This window comes from Alosa alosa, chromosome 11 (assembly GCF_017589495.1).
Source record: "Alosa alosa isolate M-15738 ecotype Scorff River chromosome 11, AALO_Geno_1.1, whole genome shotgun sequence".
Classification (NCBI taxonomy): Eukaryota; Metazoa; Chordata; class Actinopteri; order Clupeiformes; family Clupeidae; genus Alosa; species Alosa alosa.
Window position 1 is genome coordinate 21,807,444 of NC_063199.1, and position 22,500 is coordinate 21,829,943.

General features: G+C 46.2%; 2 protein-coding genes across 2 annotated transcripts in view; one reads left to right on the forward strand and one right to left on the reverse strand.

Moving 5' to 3' along the window:
• Window positions 1-17,766, forward strand: part of terb1 (telomere repeat binding bouquet formation protein 1) — a 27,991-nt gene extending 10,225 nt beyond the window's left edge. The window contains exons 13-22 of the mRNA XM_048256119.1: window positions 36-245; window positions 6,271-6,534; window positions 6,571-6,722; window positions 6,827-6,900; window positions 7,140-7,235; window positions 9,426-9,872; window positions 14,925-14,966; window positions 16,583-16,659; window positions 17,042-17,194; window positions 17,416-17,766. Of these exons, the coding sequence (XP_048112076.1) occupies window positions 36-245; window positions 6,271-6,534; window positions 6,571-6,722; window positions 6,827-6,900; window positions 7,140-7,235; window positions 9,426-9,872; window positions 14,925-14,966; window positions 16,583-16,659; window positions 17,042-17,194; window positions 17,416-17,436 (1,536 nt within the window). The 3' untranslated portion in view covers window positions 17,437-17,766. The remainder of the gene's footprint in view (window positions 1-35; window positions 246-6,270; window positions 6,535-6,570; window positions 6,723-6,826; window positions 6,901-7,139; window positions 7,236-9,425; window positions 9,873-14,924; window positions 14,967-16,582; window positions 16,660-17,041; window positions 17,195-17,415) is intronic.
• Window positions 17,767-20,439: 2,673 nt separating this feature from the next.
• LOC125303102 (E3 ubiquitin-protein ligase RNF12-B-like) overlaps window positions 20,440-22,500 on the reverse strand; it is a 3,058-nt gene continuing 997 nt past the window's right edge. The window contains exon 2 of the mRNA XM_048256629.1: window positions 20,440-21,627. Coding sequence (XP_048112586.1) covers window positions 20,514-21,626 — 1,113 coding nt within the window. The 5' untranslated portion in view covers window position 21,627 and the 3' untranslated portion in view covers window positions 20,440-20,513. The remainder of the gene's footprint in view (window positions 21,628-22,500) is intronic.

Genomic DNA, 22,500 nt, shown 5'->3' on the forward strand with positions numbered 1-22,500 from the left:
GTTTGTGTGTGTGTATGTGTATGTGTGCATCTCAGGCAGGAGAAGAACAGTGGGAACGGGATGTGGGGAATTCCGCAGATCAGCAGGAAGGAACTTTTGGCATTCCGCTGGCCCCGCCCCCTCAGACCCCTTCACTCCAGCGCTGTGACCCCCCTGAGGAACTCTGGGAAGGGACGCCGCTGCGCAGTGTCAGGGGTCACCACCGGGAGGGACGACTGAGGCACAGGAACAAGACGCACAAAGAGGTTTGTTCATCCTCCCCATACAACCCCTGTATGAGCACCCCCCCACCCCACCCCACCCCCACACACACACAGGCCCTCAGGCCTAACAGACAGACAGACAGACAGACAGACAGACATGCATACATACATACATACATACATACACACACACACACACACTTGCATGAGCATAGAGCAACACACACAAGTACACACTGATATTAACATACAGAAGCCCACCATACATCCCCAGACCTAACAGACACACATACACACACACACACACACACACACACCGACATGATGACATACAGAGACTCAGACTGGACATTCCAGACTTACACACTTACAAACAAAGATCTGGTGTTTTACACACACACACAAGTACACACACATTCACAGTGGCATACAAAGATCCAGTTATCCAACGTTACACACTCAGACACGCACGGAGCTGCCTTGCACCATTACATAAGATAATCAAATGCTCATGTGCAGTGCTTACAACATCCTCAACCATCTGACCGGGGCAGACTTGGTCCAAAACCCGCAGTGCTATCACACTGCTACTGCTCAGAAACTCTCTTGCATACTGTTCCACTGGCCCGAGGCACACTATGGCTCTGATAAAATAAGAAGACAATTCCAGACCTCAAAATATAAGTTACATTGAGAAAGGAAACGCATAAAGCAACTCTATGCGGCAAATTGCCACTTTTTGGGCCATGCTTTTATCAGGCCAGTTTTAGTTTTGGTGTCATTTTCATATTACTTTTTATGGTGCGTGGTCATTTTCATACTCATTTTGATGGTGCGTGGTCATTTTCATATTCATTTTGATGGTGCGTGGTCATTTTAAGAGAGGATATGCACAATGCTGTTCTGTGCTCCGGGCGGGGCACGCCACCAAAAAAGGCACACCACAAAAAAAGAAAGAAAACAGCACGACAAACTTTCACAGCATGGCATCGCTGACTTTATCGCCAGAAAACACTAGTTAGTATTTTCGCAGGCTCTGGATGGTGTTTGCTAGGTTTTGTATGCCTTTTAGTTAGCACGGCAACCTTTAACAGCATGACATCGTTGACTATATCGCCCGAAGGCTCTAGTTAGCATCTTCAGAAGTGCCACTGTGGCTCTGGTTGTGTATGCCTTTTAGCAAAAATGTGCATAGTGCTGCCTTAAAAGGCTTTATTTGAGTGGCTAAATCATCAAAAGCCAACATGAGTCGACCATTATTGGTCTTCATCAAGGCTTTGAAAAGACATTATTGGTCCTCCACTAAAGCCTTGGTCTTTCATCAACAGCAGATTCAGTGCGTCCACTCCTCCTTATTACAGGCTGGTTGATATTACAGGCTGATTAGCAGCTAAGGCTGTGTGTGTGCATGTGCATGTGCGTGTGCTTGTGTGTGTGTGCATTGTGTGTGTGTGTGTGTGTGTGTGTGTGTGTGTGTGTTGCGCGTGTATGTGTTACTGCCTCCCCAGTGGCTGTTGCTCACGCCCATAACGCAGAGCAGCCTCTTTTTCTACAGCCTGTGTGTGTGCGCACATGTGTTTGTATGTGTGTGTGTGTGTGTGTGTGTGTTTGAGCAGCCTCGTTCTGTACTGCCTAACCCTGCAGTGTAATGATATGCCTGGAATCGCTCTCCTAACCACATGCTATGTGTGTCTGGAGGAAATTACCCACAATCCTTCAGGAGGGAAAGAGGATCCAGGCCTTTTCCGCACCTTCCAGTTCCAGTGGCAGAGCTGTCAGAGCTGTCTGCCCAGTCAACATATGCAGCTTCGACACACAACCACACCAACATACACACACACACACACACACACACACAACCAGCACACACACACACACAGAACAGCACACCCGCAACCAGCGCACACACACACAACCACACTAACATACACACACACACACACACAACCAGCACACGCACACACCCAGAACAGCACACCCGCAACCAGCGCACACACACACAACCACACCAACACACACACACACACACACAACCACACCAACACACACACACACACACACACACACACACACAGTGACTAATGGACCTGTCCCTGGTAGTCTAGTTGTGTGTGTCCTGGTCTGGTTGTGTGTGTGTGTGTGTGTGTGTGTGTGTATGTGTGTGAGCACATGTGATATGTTTAAAAGAAGAGGAATGTGAGAATGTACCACAGGTGAAACATTAAAACATTAACTTTCTCTCTCGCACACACATACTCACACACACATGTGCACATATACCTATACCCCAGTGAATACACACACACACACACACGCACTCACACTCATATACACACGCACACACAGCACACTCCCATTAACACACATTCCAGATGTTGGAGTTTAGGAAAGGGGATTCCCGGCCTGAGAGCCGCCCTGGTGACATCACCACCTCTGTGATGCTGCCCAGTTATGCAGCCCAGTTCCATCTCAGTTCCATCTCAGTCACTGCCTCAATCTCTGTCTAGATAGAGACTGGGGTCTGTAATCTCAGTCAGTAATCTCAACTGCATCTCTGCCTAGATAGAGACCGGGGTCTGTAATCTCAGCTGCATCTCTGCCTAGATAGAGATCGGGGTCTGTAATCTCAGTCTGTAATCTCAGATGCATCTCTGCCTAGATAGAGACCGGGGTTTGTAATCTCAGTCTGTAATCTCTGCGTAGTTAGAGACCGGGGTCCATAATCTCAATCTGTAATCTCTGGGCCCGTACACATGGAGACGCTTTTTGGGTTAAACGCAGAGGTTTTGCTTCGTCTTGGCCGAGCGTCCAAACGAATCCTGTAAATGCACTGCCCGAAACCGCACTTTTTGAAACCTGGTCCCAGAGTGGAAAAATCTGAAACCGTAGCCCTTTTGAATTCGTTTGGACAGCGAAACCGCACATCCTACTTACGTATCGATGATGTCATCGCCACACCTCAGCTGCCCTGGACTTGACACTTATAGTATTGCCTAACAATACTAGTTTTCATACATGACATTACCTACGATTACACTCTGTAGGATAAATATCACAACTGGTGCTGCGCAGCGCCGATAGCTTATGACTTGTTGGACTGAACACCAGGCCCGGAGTGGGTAATCGGGAGAATCGGGAGAATTCCCGGTGGGCGCTTCACTTTTGGGCGGTAGAGGAAAAATATTGGCATTTGTCACGTTAATCTATCTTCTCTTAAAGTTGGCTACACGCTAGCATTCTATGCCTAACACCGCAGCCTCTGCATGGGTTGTTCTCCCCTCCCAAGAAGAGTTAATTGGTTGGGTCCATATAGCCCGTCTTTTCCTAAAAAAAGTTTTCAGATACCAGCGGGCCGGGCCCTACCGTAGTGATAAAGCGCCAGGGAGAATGGATGGTAGAAAGATGCCATGAGGGACTGAAAAGGCCAGGTAAAAAAAGACGAAAAGTACTGGAGGAAATGCTGCCAAATGTGCCATGCTTCCAATTTTTTTTGAAGAGGACAGACATAAGTGGCAACTGGTAAAGAGCTAGCCATGATTATAATCGGCGTTGGGCTAATAACCTACTGGGCGTTGTAAGCGTTGTCAACCTATTAGCAAAGTAACATATTAAATGAATTAAAATATTAGCATTTTGGTATCATCCAATATGGCTATTCATAGACTTTGCAAATATTATGCAAATATTGATAACAAAACTCAAGCTTGATCTGTGTATGCAGTAGCCTATAGGCCTAAAACAAAAGTAGCCTGAGCAGCAGATCAGCCAGTCCCCGCTGAAAATGATGAGCCCGAAATTAACTATGACTATAGGGACAAGTAGAAAGGATAATAGAGTTAACCATATGAATTAAATAGGGCTGTCAATCGATTAAAAAAAATAATCTAATTAATTACATACTCTGTGATTAATTAATCTAAATTAATCGCATATATCATTTTTGCTGTGAAAGTATTTTAAATATTTAAATTCAAATGAATCATTGAATAATCCGCATTAGTGACATTAAAGTTCAAAAACTCTTTTATTATTATTTTCACTGTTCAAATAATTGCCATAATAATCTATGATATGACCTAATATGCTGAGGAAATAAATTCAAAAGTGCTTCGGGAAGAAGTTTTTTTTCACATACAAGGCATTTCAGGCCACAGATATAACCTAGGGGACACAATGAAAATAAATGAACACTCCCCTCAATGTCAACACTTATTTCTTTGCATTGATGTGCGACTATAGAGTTGATAAACTCCGGTGATATGCAAATTCCTTGCTGCAGACATTGCAGAGGACTTTATTTTCAACACTTTATTTTTATCAACACCATCAGGCCGTTTTTTAAAAGTAAATGTTCCAATCAATGATCCAGGCAGCACGTTTTCTTCTCTCTCCTTCATTTTACAGTCTAATTTTTACTGACTAGAACGGCTCGGGGTCAAAGGTCATACAGAATCGACAATCTGCACTAATTTTTTTAATCAGTTATTTTTTCTCAAATTAATTAATCGAAATTAATCAGTTATTTTGACAGCCCTAGAATTAAAGTTATTTTATGGAAGAAAGAACAGTAGGCTATGACAGCAGTAGGCTACATGATCAACCTATATGGCTTGTTTGCTCAGAAGTGGGTGTAGTAAAGGAGCAAATCACTAAACAACAACATGATAGCTGTCCCATGCAGAAAAAAACATGTAAACAATACAGTAGTTCAATATGCCTCTTAGTGGAATTGTGGGATACATTTCAAATGCTTTATTTCTTCCTTCCTGTTTTTGTTAACTTATCAACCTATCCTTGTGGAATAGTGGAATATTAGCCTATAAAAAACACTACAGGATAGTAAGAGCTGAAATGTTGCCTTATTTATCCAATTTCCACCACCACTAAAAAAGTGGGCCGGTCTTGGGCCTGAAACTCCCGGGCTGAAAAGTGGCCCCACTCCGGCCCTGCTGAACACTGTTTTTCCCGGTGTTTTTTTATGCATTCTAGCTACTGGGAAGTGCGTTGTAAGTTTACATTAATTTGTGCATAGTGCCAGTGTCATTCATTTATTTTACATGCCTTACAATATATATATAAATGCATTCACAGTCTAGTGAAGTCAGATGACCATACAAAGACGCTTAGAACTCATGTTAAGCCGATGGTAGCGCACTGAATGCGAATGCACGATTTGATGCAGGCAAAAGGATTGACTGTTACTAACGAAGGTTTTATAACAATATTATAAATGTGGCGACGGAATAGCCTAGAACTTGGGTAGGCCTTGTGTTTAGTAGCCTAATTGCGGTGATAGCCAAAAAACTAATGTGAATCGCTGGACTATCCTACAACCAAAAGAAAGTAAAGGAGATTATTTTGTAGCCTACCTCGCTAGCCAAATAAAGGACGGACTGCACCCTTCACAAACCCGTAAAAATGAAGTTTATTAGTTTTACAGTTGGCTACAGTTGACCGTTCACCATCAGTCCACACAAACAATTCTGGTTTCCTTTGCACTAGCCATTTCGTCGTGTAGCCTATTCTGTCTGTTTGTAAAGCCTACAGCGAAAAGTTTTGGTCAAATTACTGTAAAAGAAACAGTGCCACCTATAGGCCTGGGATATGAAGTAACGTGTTGAGTCGTGTTGAGATGGATCCGTTTGGACGCAAATATTCTTGATACGGTTCCATGGAAGACGGAGGAAAAAAAGATCGGTTTGGTACGTGTGGACTAGGCCTCTGCCTAGATAGAGACTGGGGTCTGTAATCTCAGTCTGTAATATTTGTCTGGATAGAGACTGGGGTCTGTAATATCAGATGAGACTTCCATCTCAGCCTCATCTCAGCCTCGTCTCAGCCTCGTCTCAGCCCAGATAGAGGTCGGCGTTTGTAATCTCAGCCTACATAGAGGGCTCAACAGAGACTCAGTAGAATGTCGGCATTGTGCATCCAGACAATCTGCATATTACTACAGTCACTCAGCAGTCTGTCCACACAAACACAACCTGTGTAACTGCGTGTCTGTTTCTGTGTGTGTTTCTTTCTTTGTTTGTGTGTGTGTGTGTGTGTGTGTGTGTGTGTGTAGCCTCCTGTGCGGAGGGACATTTTCGGTAGTGTTCCAGAGCAGGACCTGCCTCTCGAGAGCCACCACGCCACCGTCCAAGACACCAAGAGAGAGAGGGAGGAGAGAGAGAGAGAGGAGACAGAGAGGGAGGAAAGAGAGAGCAACAGAGGGAGTGTTAGCATGCTGAGGGAGACACAACAGAGGCAGAGAACCAAGGAATGGAAGAAGAGAGAGAAAGACTTCTCTGTCCAGAGAGAAAGAGGAGATGTGGAGAGAGAGAGGAGAGATATGGAGGAGAGAGAGAGGAGAGATATGGAGGAGAGAAGGAGAGATGTAGTGATGGAGAGAGAGGGGGGCAGGGAGGAGAGAGAGAGCAGAAGAGGGCGGGGCAGAATTCCAGCCCAGTTAGACTCCGCCTCCCTCACAGAGACATACCGCTGTCAACCAGCAGAGGGTGGTAAACACACAGACAGGTAAGACACACACACACACACACACACACACACACACACACACACGTAGCCACATTCCCAGCGAGACTGTGAGAGACTCTGAGAGACTGTGTTTATGCCCACAGTACCCATGAGTTCAGGATACCAGATCCCCTCCCGAACTCTGTCCCCCGACTCAGACCCCGGTCCTCATCGGATGGTAACGCTCCTTCTGACATTTGCACCCGTTTACACACACATACTCACGCACACACACACACATATTCACACACACACACACACCTGTTTCATGTGACTGTTGGTTGTTTGACTGGTTCTCTCTGTGTGTAATGTTGATCCCCCCTCTCTCTCCATCCCCCTCTCTGTACACCCCCCCCTCCCCCCACCCCACACACACACACACACACACACACCATCCCCCTTGTCTTTCTCTTTCAGATGAGATGTCCATCTGCTCTGAGATTCTGGACCAGGAGATCCAGCGGGTGTTGATGACCCCTGCCTCCTTTACCCACAGTGCACTGCGCTGCTTAGGTGAGTGTGTGTGCGGGTTCGCTCGGGGTCAGACGTCGTCTTCTGGGGACCCCAGGCGAGAGGAAGCCAAACCCGAGCCTGATCAGATCTCACATCATGCACCAGTAGGCTGCAGCAAGCAAGCACAGACACGGCCCTGCCAGAGGGCTTCTCTCATGCATACCTGTTCCCACACAGGCACACGTGCACACACACACACACACACACACCCCTACTCACTCACTCAGGCTCAGCTGATGATCACACACCTGCTGGAGATCAGTGTCACCTCACTGCCTCTGATTTACAAGTTTTTTTGTGTCATGTTTTTTCTGGTGTTATTTAACTTCCGTCTCCATTCCTGTCCTCTGGCTTCCTTCTCGATTCCTCTGTCTCTGCTTCTGTCTCTGCTTCTGCTTCTGCTTCTGCTTCTGCTTCTGCTTCGCTTAGCTTTTTCTGCCTTAATCTCCCCCCAACCCCCATGTTGACTTTCTCTCCAGTGTCTTCTCTATTTGTTGCTCTCTCTCTCTCTCTCTCTCTCTGTCTCTTTCTCTGTCTCTTATGGTCTCTCTATCCCTCTTTCTTTCTCTTTGAATGTGAATGATCAAGGTTAAGTGATACCTGCTGATGTTTTATTTAGCTTGCTTTATTGGGGGCCAAGCAGCGAAGCTGCGAAGGCACCCATTGAGTTACTAGCTTTTCCTATTACTGGGGGCCTAGCAGCGAAGCTGCGAAGGCACCCATTGAGTTACTAGCTTTTCCTATTATTATTGGAGTCTATGGCAGCCCATAGAACGCCTGGCTAAAAAGTGCTGAAATTTGGCAGAAAGTTTCGGGACACTCCACTGACCACTCACACTCATTTACGGACCTCTAAACCTAGCCGTCTAGCGCCACCAACGAGTCAAAATTTGGCAGAAAATTGATTGGTCTAAAGTTATGAAATTCGGCGCACTGATTCAGGACCGTCCAATGATCACTCTCACCAATTTACAGAACTCTATGCAGAACACTCTAGCGCCACCAATGGGTTGAACGTTACTTTCCGCCATATTGGACCTCCGCCATATTGGATTTAGTCCAAACTCTACGAAAAGTTTCAGTGTTCACAAATCATCACACCGAGCTGCACAAAAGATACTTGCCAGATTTTTCAATTTCAAGTTTGTTTGCCCATGACAGCCAATCACACATGGTGACGAAGTCGCCTAACAGGAAGTGGGCTAACATCTCGGCTACGCTTTAATGTATGAAGTCCAAACTTGGTACAGGGACTTGGTATCTGATTGTGAGGACGCACTAGGAAATTGGCATCATTTGGCCTCTATAGGGGGTGCTGCAATACAGGAAGTGAGCTTGTATCTCAGCAACGCTTTGATGTATGAAGCCCAAACTTAATACAGGGACGAAGTAGCTAATTGTGAGGACATGCAAGGAAAGTGGTCTCATTTGGCCTCTAGGGGTGCTGTAATAAAGAAAGTGAGCTCACATCTCAGCAACTCTTTGTTGTATGAAGTCCAAACTTGGTAGACGGACATGGTAGCTGATTGTGAGAACGCTCAAGGACATTGGTATAATTTGGCCTCTAGGGGCACTGTAACAAAGTAAATGAGCTTATTTCTCAGCCGTTCTTTATCCAATTATCATCAAACTTGCTGTGAGTGCTTGCTCATGCCATGGCAACACCATTCCTGCTGGCGCACTGCTAGGCCCCCACATTGCTGCTTGCAGCTATATTTTTATTTCGTTTTGTTATGTTGGATTATTTTGAATGTGGTTTGGGTTGGGTTAGCGTGTTTTGGCGGGTTGAGGTTTTATTATGGGCTGTTTTTACTTCTTCTTGGTTTCCCTTTGACTGAAAATGAAGGAAACTTAAAAGTCAAAGTCTCCCTCTCTCCCTCCTTCTCCCTCGCTTTCTCTCTCCTTTCTTTTTCTCTCTCTTCTCTCCTCTCTCTCTCCCTTCATCTCTCTTCTCTTTCTCTATCTTCTCTCTCCCCCATCTCTCTCTCTCTCTCTCCCCTCATCTCTCTCTTTTCTCTCTTCTCTCCTCTCTCTCCCTTCATCTCTCTTCTCTTTCTCTCTCTCTTCTCTCTCCCCCATCTCTCTCTCTCTCTCTCTTTTCTCTCTCTCTCTTTTCTCTCTCTCCCCTCATCTCTCTCCCCCTCATCTCTCTCTCTTCTCTCTCTCTCCCCTCATCTCTCTCTCTCTCAGGTTGTGTGTCGGGTGTGTGTGATGTGAGCAGCCGATCCTTCGGCGCCCTCCTGCGCTCCAGCCAACAGAAGTGTGAGACACACCTGCTGCTGCTCCGCGCCGACCAGCACCACCGAAAACAGCTCAAGCACACACACACACTCTCGCACCCCAGCGACACACATACATCCTCTCGCTCCAGTGACACAAACACACTCATCCACGGCAGCGACACACACACACCCAGAGCCTCAAGGGCTGCCGGCAGCCCGGCCAGTCACACACACGGCAGCCCAGAGAGCAGCTACTGTACCGTGGACACACACTGTGAGAGCGACACACACACACACACTCACGCACCTCCACCCCTCAGAGAGAGCAAAGCAGACACATGCCCAGGGGGCCACACACAGCCTCCTCATGAGAGAGACGGGAGAGACAGCAGAACACACAGGGATTACCTCACAGGTACCTCAGCTCACATCTCACTATCCTCACTTCTCATTGGCTAGCTCCGTCAGCATTACAGCTTATCATAGGCTGAGGTCATCACATTTCTAACCATTGATTCCTGTTATGGTGATTCTTAGTCACTCATAGCTCACAGCACTAGTTCTGAATATTCTCTTTCATCATTGGATGTGGTAATCGGCATCAAAACCTCTGATTGTCTAGTCATGGTGTCTGTTATCACCTCTGGAGCATCTCGCAGATCACCGGCTGGCTCGGCATCACGAGAGCTGTGGTCGTGTGGCGATCATTTCATCACATTACCTCAGATAATCTGCACCCTGTTCTCCTGCATGAAGCGCTTGTGTCTGTCTAGACAGCCACCTAACTGGCGTGGCATTGTTTTAAAAACATCAGCAGGTTATCTGGTCACGTAGATGTTATTGGCAGCGGCCGCCTCTGCTGCTGGCGTCTCATGACTGCCTCCTCGGGTGGGGAAGCTGGTGGCCATGGCGCGGTGCGGTCAGTGGTGCTGATTCAGTCAGGCCATGCTGACTCAGCACATCAAGGCAGCCAACCACAGGGCACTTAAGAGCCTCAGTGATGACTGGCATTAGCGTCTAGCGTTAGACGCTCAGCTCTCAGCTGACGGGCTAAATGATTTACACACCGCAGGAGATAAAACTCCTCAAACCGGCTTTGAGATTTATCCTTTTATTGAAAGCACACATACACATGTGCAAACAGGAGAATGCACAGGAGAGCTGTGCTGCAGAGGAACAAGAGAGAAGAGGAGCACTCTGATCTGTACTAACAAGCTGCTTGCCCTCTTTAATCAGAAAGTGGTCCTGTGGAACTTGTTATCATGCTGTTACACTGAATGTGCCCCTGTGTGTGTGTACGCAGCGCGAGCAGATAGCTGATTAAAGAAAGGACATGGAGTATGTTGACACCTCTGCTGTAAAATGTTACCTCAGATTTATTGTTCTAGTGCCCTATCAGATAGCTCAGAGACAGAGGGGAACACAAGCTTAGAGCGCAGAACAGGGAAGAGCTTTTTTTTTTCTTCTAGCGGTTGGGTTTGGTGCCTGACGGTGTCAATTTCGCTTCTGTAAATGCTGCAATGCAATATGTTTACTGACCGTCCGGTGGGATGGAAATCTTTTGAGATGGATGTTTCCATAGCGAGGGGTCCATTGGAGCTAAACAAACACGTCTATTTGCATGATGTAAATGCAGAATGTGCTAAGTAGGGACGGCGTGTCGCCCTTGAGGCGGCTCCATGGCCAGAGCTGCAGCATTTACATTGCATTTGCATTTACTGGCCCCCATAGAGTTTTAGTGACCACACACACACACACACACACATACCGCAGAGCTGCAGCAGCCCAGGTAAGGGGAAGGCAGGTAACATACAGGGTGGTTTATATGACAGCAGGTAGAGAGGCAGTTCCTCTTAGCACAGGTGAGTTTGAGAGGTTGTGGTAGCAGGTTGTAGAGAGTTGCAGGTACAGGTTGTAAGAGCAGGTATCAGACATGGTGGTGTATGTGATAACAAGTTTGGAGACAGGTTCTCCTATCGCATCAGAGTAAAAGCAGGTATAATTGCTAACATGGGTGAGGTTTAGGGGGCCCTATGGAGTCATGTAACACCAAACACAGGTGAGACATAATGTAGACACGTGTAACATCAAACACAGGTGAGACATAATATAGACGTGTGTAACACCAAATACAGGTGAGACATAATGTAGACACGTGTAACACCAAACACAGCTAGACATAATGTAGACACGTGTAACACCAAACACAGGTGAGACATAATGTAGACACGTGTAACACCAAACATTAAACACAGGTAGACATAATGTACACGTGTAACACCAAACACAGGTAGACATAATATACACGTATAACACCAAACACAGGTAGACATAATGTAGATGTGTAACACCAAACACAGGTAGACATAATGTAGACCCATCACCAAACACAGGTAGACATAATGTACACGTGTAACACCAAACACAGGTGAGACATAACGTAGACACGTGTAACACCAAACACAGGTGAGACATAATGTAGACGTGTGTAACACCAAACATTAAACACAGGTAGACATAATGTAGACGTGTAACACTAAACACAGGTAGACATAATGTACACGTGTAACACCAAACACAGGTGAGACATAATGTAGACAGGTGTAACACCAAACACAGGTGAGACATAATGTAGACCCATCACCAAACACAGGTAGACATAATGTACACGTGTAACACCAAACACAGCTAGACATAATGTAGACATGTGTAACACCAAACACAGCTAGACATAATGTAGACACGTGTAACACCAAACACAGGTGAGACATAATGTAGACACGTGTAACACCAAACACAGGTGAGACATAATGTAGACGTGTGTAACACCAAACATTAAACACAGGTGAGACATAATGTAGACATGTGTAACACCAAACATTAAACACAGGTAGACATAATGTAGACGTGTGTAACACCAAACATTAAACACAGGTAGACATAATGTAGACGTGTGTAACACATTAAACACAGGTAGACATAATGTAGAAGTGTAACACCAAACTCAGGTAGACATAATGTACACGTGTAACACCAAACACTAGGGCTGTCACTTTTGTGAAAAAATCCTGTTCGATTCTTGAGACATAATTGTTCATTGAATCGATTGTAAAATCGATTTTTCATGTCTAAAGACGTTTTAATTTTCAACACCAAATATAGGACAATCCACGAACAACTAACAGGCATTAGGATCTAACGCGTAAAGGGGTGCTTGAAGACGCTACAATGGCGTGAAGTTTAGTGCACAATGACAAACAGGAATGCAACATTCTCGAAAAACAATAAGCAGAGTGGACTGCCATAACATCAGTGAAAAACATTACTGCAGGCTTCAACGTGGCTGCGTTTACAATTAGAAATGTCAAACAAATTTAAGCCCTCATTAGAACTCACGACTGCACAGTTTGCATACCACTTTGTCCTTCTCCATAGTCTGATATACCCAAACCCGAAGTGCTTCCATATCGAACTCCTCAAGTTATTAGGGCCCATCACTGTCATTATCTCTCATGTCGCACAGGTTGATCGCGTTGTCCTCAATTTTTGGCAAAAAACCAGCAGCACAGCAGCCGATTGAAAAAGCTGTTTCGGTCGCGTAAAATTGGTGGGAATTTTCTTTTTAGCTTTAAATGCTTACTGCACTTGAATTCTTTTGTTATTTTTCTGCTTGTACCTGAGTTTTGTTACATCTATCTTTTTCATTTGTTTAATTCGTTTAAAATTAATAGTGTACATATTTGGTTAAAATCGATTCCCTATTTTAGTTTTCGAAACTTGTGTTGGTTGGTCCAATCGATTGTGCAATCGATTTTCGAACGTAAAGTGACAGCCCTACCAAACACAGGTAGACATAATGTAGACGTGTAACAACAAACACAGGTAGACATAATGTACACGTGTAACACCAAACACAGGTGAGACATAATGTAGACAGGTGTAACACCAAACACAGGTGATACATAATGTACACGTGTAACACCAAACACAGGTAGACATAATGTAGACCCATCACCAAACACAGGTAGACATAATGTACACGTGTAACACCAAACACAGGTGAGACATAATGTAGACAGGTGTAACACCAAACACAGGTAGACATAATGTAGACACGTGTGACACCAAACACAGGTAGACATAATGTAGACCCATCACCAAACACAGGTAGACATAATGTAGACAGGTGTAACACCAAATTCAGGTGAGACATAATAGATAGATAGATAGATACTTTATTGATCCCCAGGGGAAATTCAAGGTCTCAGTAGCATACACACATTCACTAACAGCAGAAAAAGTAATTAAAAGTATATAATATAAAAACACAACTAAGCAATAAGGACAGTAGAAGATAAAGAATATACTAAATATACCAAAATACAAATTATACTAACTAACACTTAATCTAAATCAATTCTAAAAACAGTATCCACATAGTGGTGATTAATCAATCAAGAGGCGCTTGCAATGACTGAGGCAGGGACTGAGCCTGTGATTCTCTGTGCATAGTAAGGTAAGGTAAGGTGCTCTGTATGAGTGTCACAGTGATAGTGCAATGATGATAGTGGTCATGGTGCAAATGAGTAAGTCCAACAGTGCAACAGTGCAAGAATAAAGTCTATATATCAACATATATAACTATTTTAAGAAAAGGTATAAGTGTGGCCACAGTTCGGCTGTGGCATGTATACACATATAATGTAGACGCATGGAACTTGTCACACAGGTTGGGCCACAGAGAGTCAGGTACTGTAGCTAGTAAAAAAAGGTCAAATTGATGGGTGAATAGGCAGGTAAACCCTCTCCCAGGTAACAGAGCAGAACAGAACTCCCAGGTGTAGAGACAGGAGTGTGTGTGTGCAGGTAAGAGGAGGAGTGTTAGCTTGCTTCAGAAATGCAAATCAGCTTAGTGCTGCTGCAGCCAGGGGGTGTTTGTCATGTAAGAACACGACCGACCCACCGAGATCACACACGTGCTCCATAAGCACAGCAACAACAAAGTGCAAAACATCCACGCTGACACACACATACACATGCTCACACACACACACATACATATGCTCACACACACACACATATGCTCACACATACACATGCATACCCACACGCTCACACACACATACATACATACATACATACATACAAATAACTAAGATGTACATGATCCTGATCCACAGCACCTGCAAAACACACAAATACACAGATACACACACATACAAAAAAACACTCAGTCCCACACACACCACACACATGCCCTGACACACACACAGTACACACTAAGGATGTCCACAGGTCCTGCAATCACAGCAGTGTAGCACTGAAAGAAACACATTGGCTATTTCTGTGTGTGTGTGTGTGTGTTTAATGTAGAGCATGGTCAGAGTAAAGCATGGTTACCAGTGTTCAAAGCGTAAGCGCTGAAACTTCTCCCCTCTTCCCCTTGTCCCTCTGATGTTCTCTGCAGCTGTGAACATCACTCCTCTGAAAAGGCCCCCCGACATGCCTGGTAAGAGTTGGTCTTTTTTCCCCTCTGCCTCTGGAAAGAGTGTCTTTCTCTCTGGAAACAGTGTGTCTTTCTCTCTGGAAACAGTGTGTCTCTCTCTCTGGAAACAGTGTGTCTCTCTCTCTATTTCTGGTAAGAGTTAGTATTTCTCTCTCTCCGGTTAAGAGTCAGTCTTTCTTTCTCTCTCTGTCTCTGGTTAAAAGTCGGTCTTTCTTTCTCTCTTGAAAGAGTGGGTCTGAGAGTGCTGTTTTGTTCTGTGTTTTACTGAGTTTCAGCAATGCGAAGGACACCAGGTTGTGTGTGTGTGTGTGTGTGTGTGTGGGGGGGAATAGTGTCCTCCCAGTATTTTCCTGTGTGAACCACTGCAGTCTGACAACTGACTGTGTGTGTGTGTGTGTGTGTGTGTTACGTAATGATTAGCACTCTGGTCTTGCGCAACATGAAGCCATGTTGTTCTTAGGGTTCCACTTTGTTTCTGTCAGTTGTATGACACACACACACACACACACACGCATTTTGCTTCTCAGTGGATTTTTTTCACTTCTTTATTCCAACTATGCACTTCTCATTCCATTATTTCTCTTTCTTTAAGACACACACTCTCTCTCATTTTCTTGCTCTCTGTCTGTCCTGCTCTTTGTCTGCCTCTCTTTTCTTCTGCTCTCTGTCCCATATGGAGCAGACCTGTATCACTCCATTGTGTGCCTTATTAGGCTGCTGTCTCTATGTCTTTCATTGAGATTTACACACACACACACACACACACATACATGTACATGCACGCACACACACACACACACATACACACACAAACACACACACATGCGCGCACACACACACACACACACACACACTGTTCTTTCTCCCTCCTCTTTTCTCATGGTGGTGTTTAATCCAGTTATATACATCACCATTGTCTCCTTTAAGTAGGGAGCTAGCGCTGTGGGAACCCATGACGTAATGTCATTTGAGACGGGCAGAAAGCATTAGAGATGGCCAGATCACTCACAAGAGATACACACACACACACACAGATTGAAAGAATGATAGGCCTAATATTGAATTTGGTGGTTTGATAGTGCAGTGTGTGTGTGTGTGTGTGTGTGTGTGTACAGGCATATACACACTGGTTTGATGTGGGTTGTTGACCCCTAGTTCCTGAGCCGTTTCCATGGGTACAGTGTGTGGCCTAGAGAACACATAGTCATTAAGAGACAGAGGAAATTACACACACACACACACACACACACAGAGACCACTCAGAGTCTCTTTGACAGGAAATGGCATACATACTTTGAGACACAGAGCATAGAATCATTTTGAACACAAACATTCAGTGCAAAGCACAAACACATTTGCTGCTCCCGCATATTCACTCATACCCTCTCACATATACACGCACGCACGCACGCACGCACACGCATTGACACCCATGCTTTCACACATACACACACACATACACACACACACATTGACACCCATGCTTGCACACATGCACATACTATTGGACTTGCAGCAGTTATGACATTGAAGCTCTTTATACAGACACACACACACACACACAGGTTTCTTGTTCTCATGCACTGTCCTAGGGTTAGGTTTATACTATGCCCACACAGGCAGAAGCCAGTGCAGAGAGGAGCTGATTAGTGAAGACGAGTCCAACCCTGAGACAGCAGAGGGCTGCTCCAGGAAGGTACACACACACACACACACACACACACACACACACACACACACAGATGGCTGCTCCAGGAAGGTAGCGCTCCTTGCGTCCTGCTAGGCTAAAACACACACTTTCTATATAGGCCAGTTTACCCACTTTGTCAATGTGTGTGTGCACCCATTAGGTTGTTGACTTGTTACACACTGGATCTGTGTATGTGTGCGTCATGTTACATTTCTGTGGATATACATATGGGCGCACCATGCATGTATGTGTCTGTGTGTGTGCGTGTGCGTGTACTGAGGGAGTGCTTGTATGTATGTATGTATGTATGTATGTATGTATGTATGTATGTATGTATGTATATATATATATATATATATATGGTTGTATGTGTGTGTGTGTGCGTCAGAGGGCCAGGAGGAACTTCAGTGAGGAGGAGCTAGCGTTCCTGTGTGAGGGGGTTCGGCGCTTTGGTCCGTCCTGGAACTCCATCCTCTGGGCATATCCCTTCCAGCCCGGCCGCACCAATGTCGACCTGGCCCAGAAGTACAGTCGCATGAAGGTAAAGACTCGCACACACACATTTGCAGACATATATTACATACACACTCACTCTCAATCATTAAGGTGCACACAGACACACACGTAGAATCCAGGTCCTGCACATGGTGGGGAAGTTTGCAGGGGGCTGGACATGCACACAGCACAGGCCTGCAGTACCACACCTCTCCACTCACACTCTCTCTCTCTCTCTTTTACTCTCTGTCTCTGTCACTTCTACAGAAAGCTGAAGCTACACATTGAAACAACAGAGACAGTGCTCTGAACAAAAGATGTTCATAATAACTACAGAGGGTTTCCTAATACAAAAACATATTTAAATGTCTATTGTATATATTTGTGTACTTATTAGTGATTATATTTATATTGTAAACACATATACTACATAAAAACATAATATATTTACAGTATATAATTTATAATAATTTGTTTACTTGGAGCATTGTGTGCAGAATTATATGTAACATGTAACAAATTATATGTAACAAATGTTTGTGGCCAATTTAGTGTTCTTGGGAAGAGGGGAATAAACCTGATAGACTTTTGCATCTGAAATAAACTGGTTAATAAAAACTCCTGGGACTCTATCTGTGTTTGTGCGTGCAAGCCGTGCGCATGTATGTGAGTGTGTGTGAGCGTGCGCGCGTGTGTGTGTGTGTGTGTGTGTTTAAATATTCGGGCCTTGTTTATGAGGCGAGGCGCTGAGCAGAGACAACGCCGGATTCCACACCCCGCACGTCATAGCTTTGGCTCCCAGAAACAGAGTTCTCACGTCCGTATGAACTACACAGCCATGCATTATGACCCTCCACACACACACACACACACAGGCTATCAGGAGCGCCGAGCGAGAGGAAGAGAGAAGGGATGTGTCAGCAGTTTCTAAACCTACACCAGAGAGCCCTGGTGTGTGTGTGTGTGTGTGTGTGAGAGAGCCCTGGTGGCCGGGGTAGACTTACAGTCAGGGAGGAGGAGGAGGAGGAGGAGGGCTCCACTCCGCACTGAGGGAAGGAGGAATGTTTTGTGGCGCTTCAAGAAAAACACCTAGAGAATACAGAGTTGTAGTGAGAGTCACTGCAGTAAACACACAGATAATACAGAGTTCTAGTGAGTTACCATAATCAGTTAGCCCACTGGTGAAGACTAAGATTAAGAGTTACTGTTGTTAGCCCACTGGTGAAGACTAAGATTAAGAGTTACTGTTGTTAGGCCAATGGTGAAGACTAAGATTAAGAGTTACTGTTGTTAGGCCAATGGTGAAGACTAAGATTGAGTTACTGTTGTTAGCCCATTGATACAGACTAAAATTAAGTGTGGCTGTAGTTAGTCCACTGGTAAAGAGTAAGATTAAGAGTTACGGTAGTTAGTCCACTAATTGAGATTAAGATTAAGAGTTATGGTTACTGATTGAGATTAAGAGTTACGGTAGTTAATCCACTGGGTGAGAGTTTTAGTTGTGCAGATACCTTGGTCTGAGTGAAGAGGAATGTAAGGAGACCTACTCAGAGAATACAAAGTTGGAAGGATTCCTGTAGTAAGCGCCTGGTTAACGAATAAGACAGGGATGGACGGCACAATGTCATGCTGAGACAAAGATTTGGCTCAAGGGCTGTGCAGCACAAATATTCCCCAAGGGTGGGCGGGAGAGAGAGGGGGATAGAGAGAAAGATAAAGGAATGAGAGAGGGAAAGGGAAGCATATGTAGGGAAAACAGCAAGAGAAAGGGAGGAATAGAAATACAAAATAAAGGGAGGGATATATAGGAGGAGGGATGGAGAGAAAAACAGGGAGGAATAGAGAAACGGGGAGGGACAGATAGAAGGAGGGATATAAAGAAAAACAGAGGAATAGAGAAACAGGGAGAGACAGATAGGAGGGATAGAAAGAAACAGGGAAGGAGGAGGTGGTCTGTGATGACTGGGAATGGGCAAGGCCTATCTGAGAGGAGTCCCCCAGAGATTCAGTTTAACATACAGCTACTTACACACACAGCTCACATTCTTACATTCACACACAAAGTATGCCGCCTCCCATGCACATGGGACTGAACTAAAATGGGTGAATGTTCTGAACACTACAGTTTTTCTACACATTAGCTGACGTGAACTTTGGATTTGTGTCAATAGCATGTAAATACAGTATGTACACACTGTAAACTGTAAGTGTGTGTGTTTCACTCGCTCCTCTGCCTGGTGAGGGAGTACAGCTGAGCCGAGGGAGGGGGAGGACGAGGGGGTGATTTATTTATCTAGACTGCATATTTCTCATCCTGCTTGACTCAAACCCCTCACCCCTCTACAGACCCCTTCCTCTGGAAAGAATGCAGTCCTCCCCATACCACAGCACACACACACACAAACACACGTCTGAGAGCAGGGAACGGCTAAATCTGTTTCTATGCACAGAAGAGAAAGGGAGTGTGTGCGCGCATGTAGTAGATCTTTAGTGAGTTACATAACACATGAGATACTCCCTGAATAGGTGGAAGGGGTCCGAGTGAAGAAACCCAACTCCTATATTTCACACGTGTTGAGTGTTGGCACAGGTCCGTGTGGGTTTCTGACCCTCGATGTCTGGCCACTTCGGGGAGTCTGTCCCACCGGTCAAGAGATCTGCTGGCACAGCCCTCAGGGCGAGCGGCCCCCGCTCTAGTATTGCTGGCAGGAAACCCCTCAGGCCCCATTAAAAAGGGCTCCGAAGAGCACAATCCTGAACATTTAAATACTATAAGGACTCCCACCCCCACCCCAAGAAACAAGATCCATACCATGAGTGCTGCTGCATAAACAAAAAAAAAAAAAAAAAAAAAAAAAAAAAACACACACTACCAACAGTTGTTAACATAACCATCATATTTTATTTTCCCGAATCACCATCGTAGTCATCAGCTGTTGACAAGTACATTCCATCTGGCGACAAACACATAAGGCCACTTTCCTTCACACCGATTCAGAATACATACAGAGAAAGCAGGAAAGAGAAGAGAGAGTGAGAGAGAGAGACAGAGAGAGAGCAGGACAGAATAAACACTGATTCGAGTTAACATGGTTTAAAACTCACTGGGGTCGCCTCCTATACAAATCTAACGCCACTGGTTCAGGACTGCTGGGATGCCGTCTGCGGAGTGCAGTGCAGCGCGGCGTGGCGTGCAAAAGGACTTTAGCATAGGCGTCACGTCACACCCTCCCTCCGACAGTTTACAGACAGGATCAGTATTTGTACATAATTCCCTTTCTCTTAGCACCCCCAGGCCACCGAGCCCTCACTGAACCCAACGTCATTACTCACAGAACTAAAACGTCACACTACGTCTAAACCGCTCACACACACACACACACACGCGCACTCTTCAGTCCTGTAGTGTGTGTAGGAGGGGGAGGGCTCTGTGTGTGTGTGTGTGTGTGTGTGTGTGTGTGTGTGTGTGTGTGTGTATGCACAGTGCTGTGCTCAGATGAGGTCGTTGGCGATGCCGGAGGCGGTTGTGAGGGCTTCCCCAGCCACGCCCGCCAGGTCATCGGGACCAGCATCCCGTCGTCGGCAGGGCTCAAGTCCACTTTCAGTCCGGTCACCTGCTGGAGGTTGTCGAGCGGGGAGCTCTCCGCGCACTGCTCCAGCGTGTCCTGGATGCTGTCGGCCACCTCTGTGGGCAGGGGGAGCTCCTCCTCCGCAGGGGGGCTGGGCACCTCGGGCAGGGCCAGGTCATCTACAGCAGCCAGGACTGGCTCGGGGGTGGGAATGAGCGCTTCTGGAACAGGCTCGGCCATCAGGTCGTCCAGGGCAGAGGCAGGCGCAGGTTCGGGGGCAGCGGGTTCAGGGGCGGGCTCCTCAGACAGAGCCACCAGCGGCTCAGGCTCAGGAACTGGTTTGGGTTCAGGAGCAGCGGGTTCGGGTTCAGGAGCAGCGGGTTCGGGTTCAGGAGCAGCGGGTTCTGGATCCGGCTGTGAAACTGCCACAGGCTCTGGTTCTGGAATGGAAACTGGTTCTGGAATGGTGGCTGGTTCTGGTGTGGGCTCTGGAATGGCAGCAGGTTCTGGTTCCGGAGCAGGCTCCTCCTTGGCCTCCTCCTTCACACTCAGGGCGGCCATCATGGAATCCACCATGCCCATGGCGCTGTCCGAGGCGGTCTTTATGGCGTCGTCCACGGGAGCCTGCAGGGCTGTCGGGAGCTGCTCCGTTGCCACGCTCACCTGCTCTGTTGCCGCGCTCACTGTCTCCTGAACCGTCTGGCTCATCGACTCCAGGACGCCCGCCAGGGGTCCGGCACTGGCCTCCTCCGAGGTCGCCTCAGGCGCATCCTCTGCAGTTGCCGTCACCTCCTTAGTGGCCTCCTCAGGGGCAGCGCCCTCTGCTGGCGCGGCGGCGGGGTCGGTGGCGGGAGCGCCCTCCGACCCGGCAGTAGATTCACTCTTCCTCCTGCTGAGCTTGCCTCCCATTCTGAGAGAGAGAGAGAGAGAGAGAGAGAGAGAGAGAGAGAGAGAGAGAGAGAGAGAGAGAGAGAGAGAGAGAGAGAGAGAGAGAGAGAGAGAGATATTTATAAAACATAAATCACTTTAGAACTATGGAGGGCATTTTCTAACACTGCTGTGCACATCATTACAGGCAAGAACAGGCTCCAGTGCACCGGCCATGAGGCAGCACATTCTGCACTGATTCTGTCGAGTCATCAGATAGCCCAAGGCACTCACCGAGTGGCCAAGTAAAGAGCCGAGTGCAGGAGATCCACACAAACACACACGGCTCATTTTCCCAGGCTCCGCACTAATACTTTTACACAAAGGGCTATTAACCCGTCAAACTGAGCAGCTACAGAGTAAACACGGTTCTGCCGTTCCTGTTTAGTTTCTGAGGACTGTAGGCCTACCCACGGTGAGTTCATTAACAGATACTGGGCTTGCTGCCCATCAGGAAGTTCTTCATTCGCAGGATATTTCATAGTTACACTACAGAGAGGGCCTACAGACAACTGACAACAACTTTTCCGTGGTGCATTATCCCTACAATTATCCCATGCAGTTGAACTAGGATATGGTCATGGACAGATGTGAGAACTCTGCAAAGTTTGGAATCTGTAAGTGGGCCGCGCTGCTGCCAGTGCACGGGAATCGCTCGTTGTGGCGTCCGATTTTAATTTAATATGGAATTTGCGATGACAATAAGTTAAGCGCCCAAAGTGCGCCTCTAGTTTGTCAACCGGTAGTGGTACACATATAGGGATTCTATATATTGGAACATAATGTTCTCCGGTGCAGTGTCACGTGGTCCTGGGTAATGTTGGCTGGTGGGTGGGGAACGCTGCAAAGGCGCACG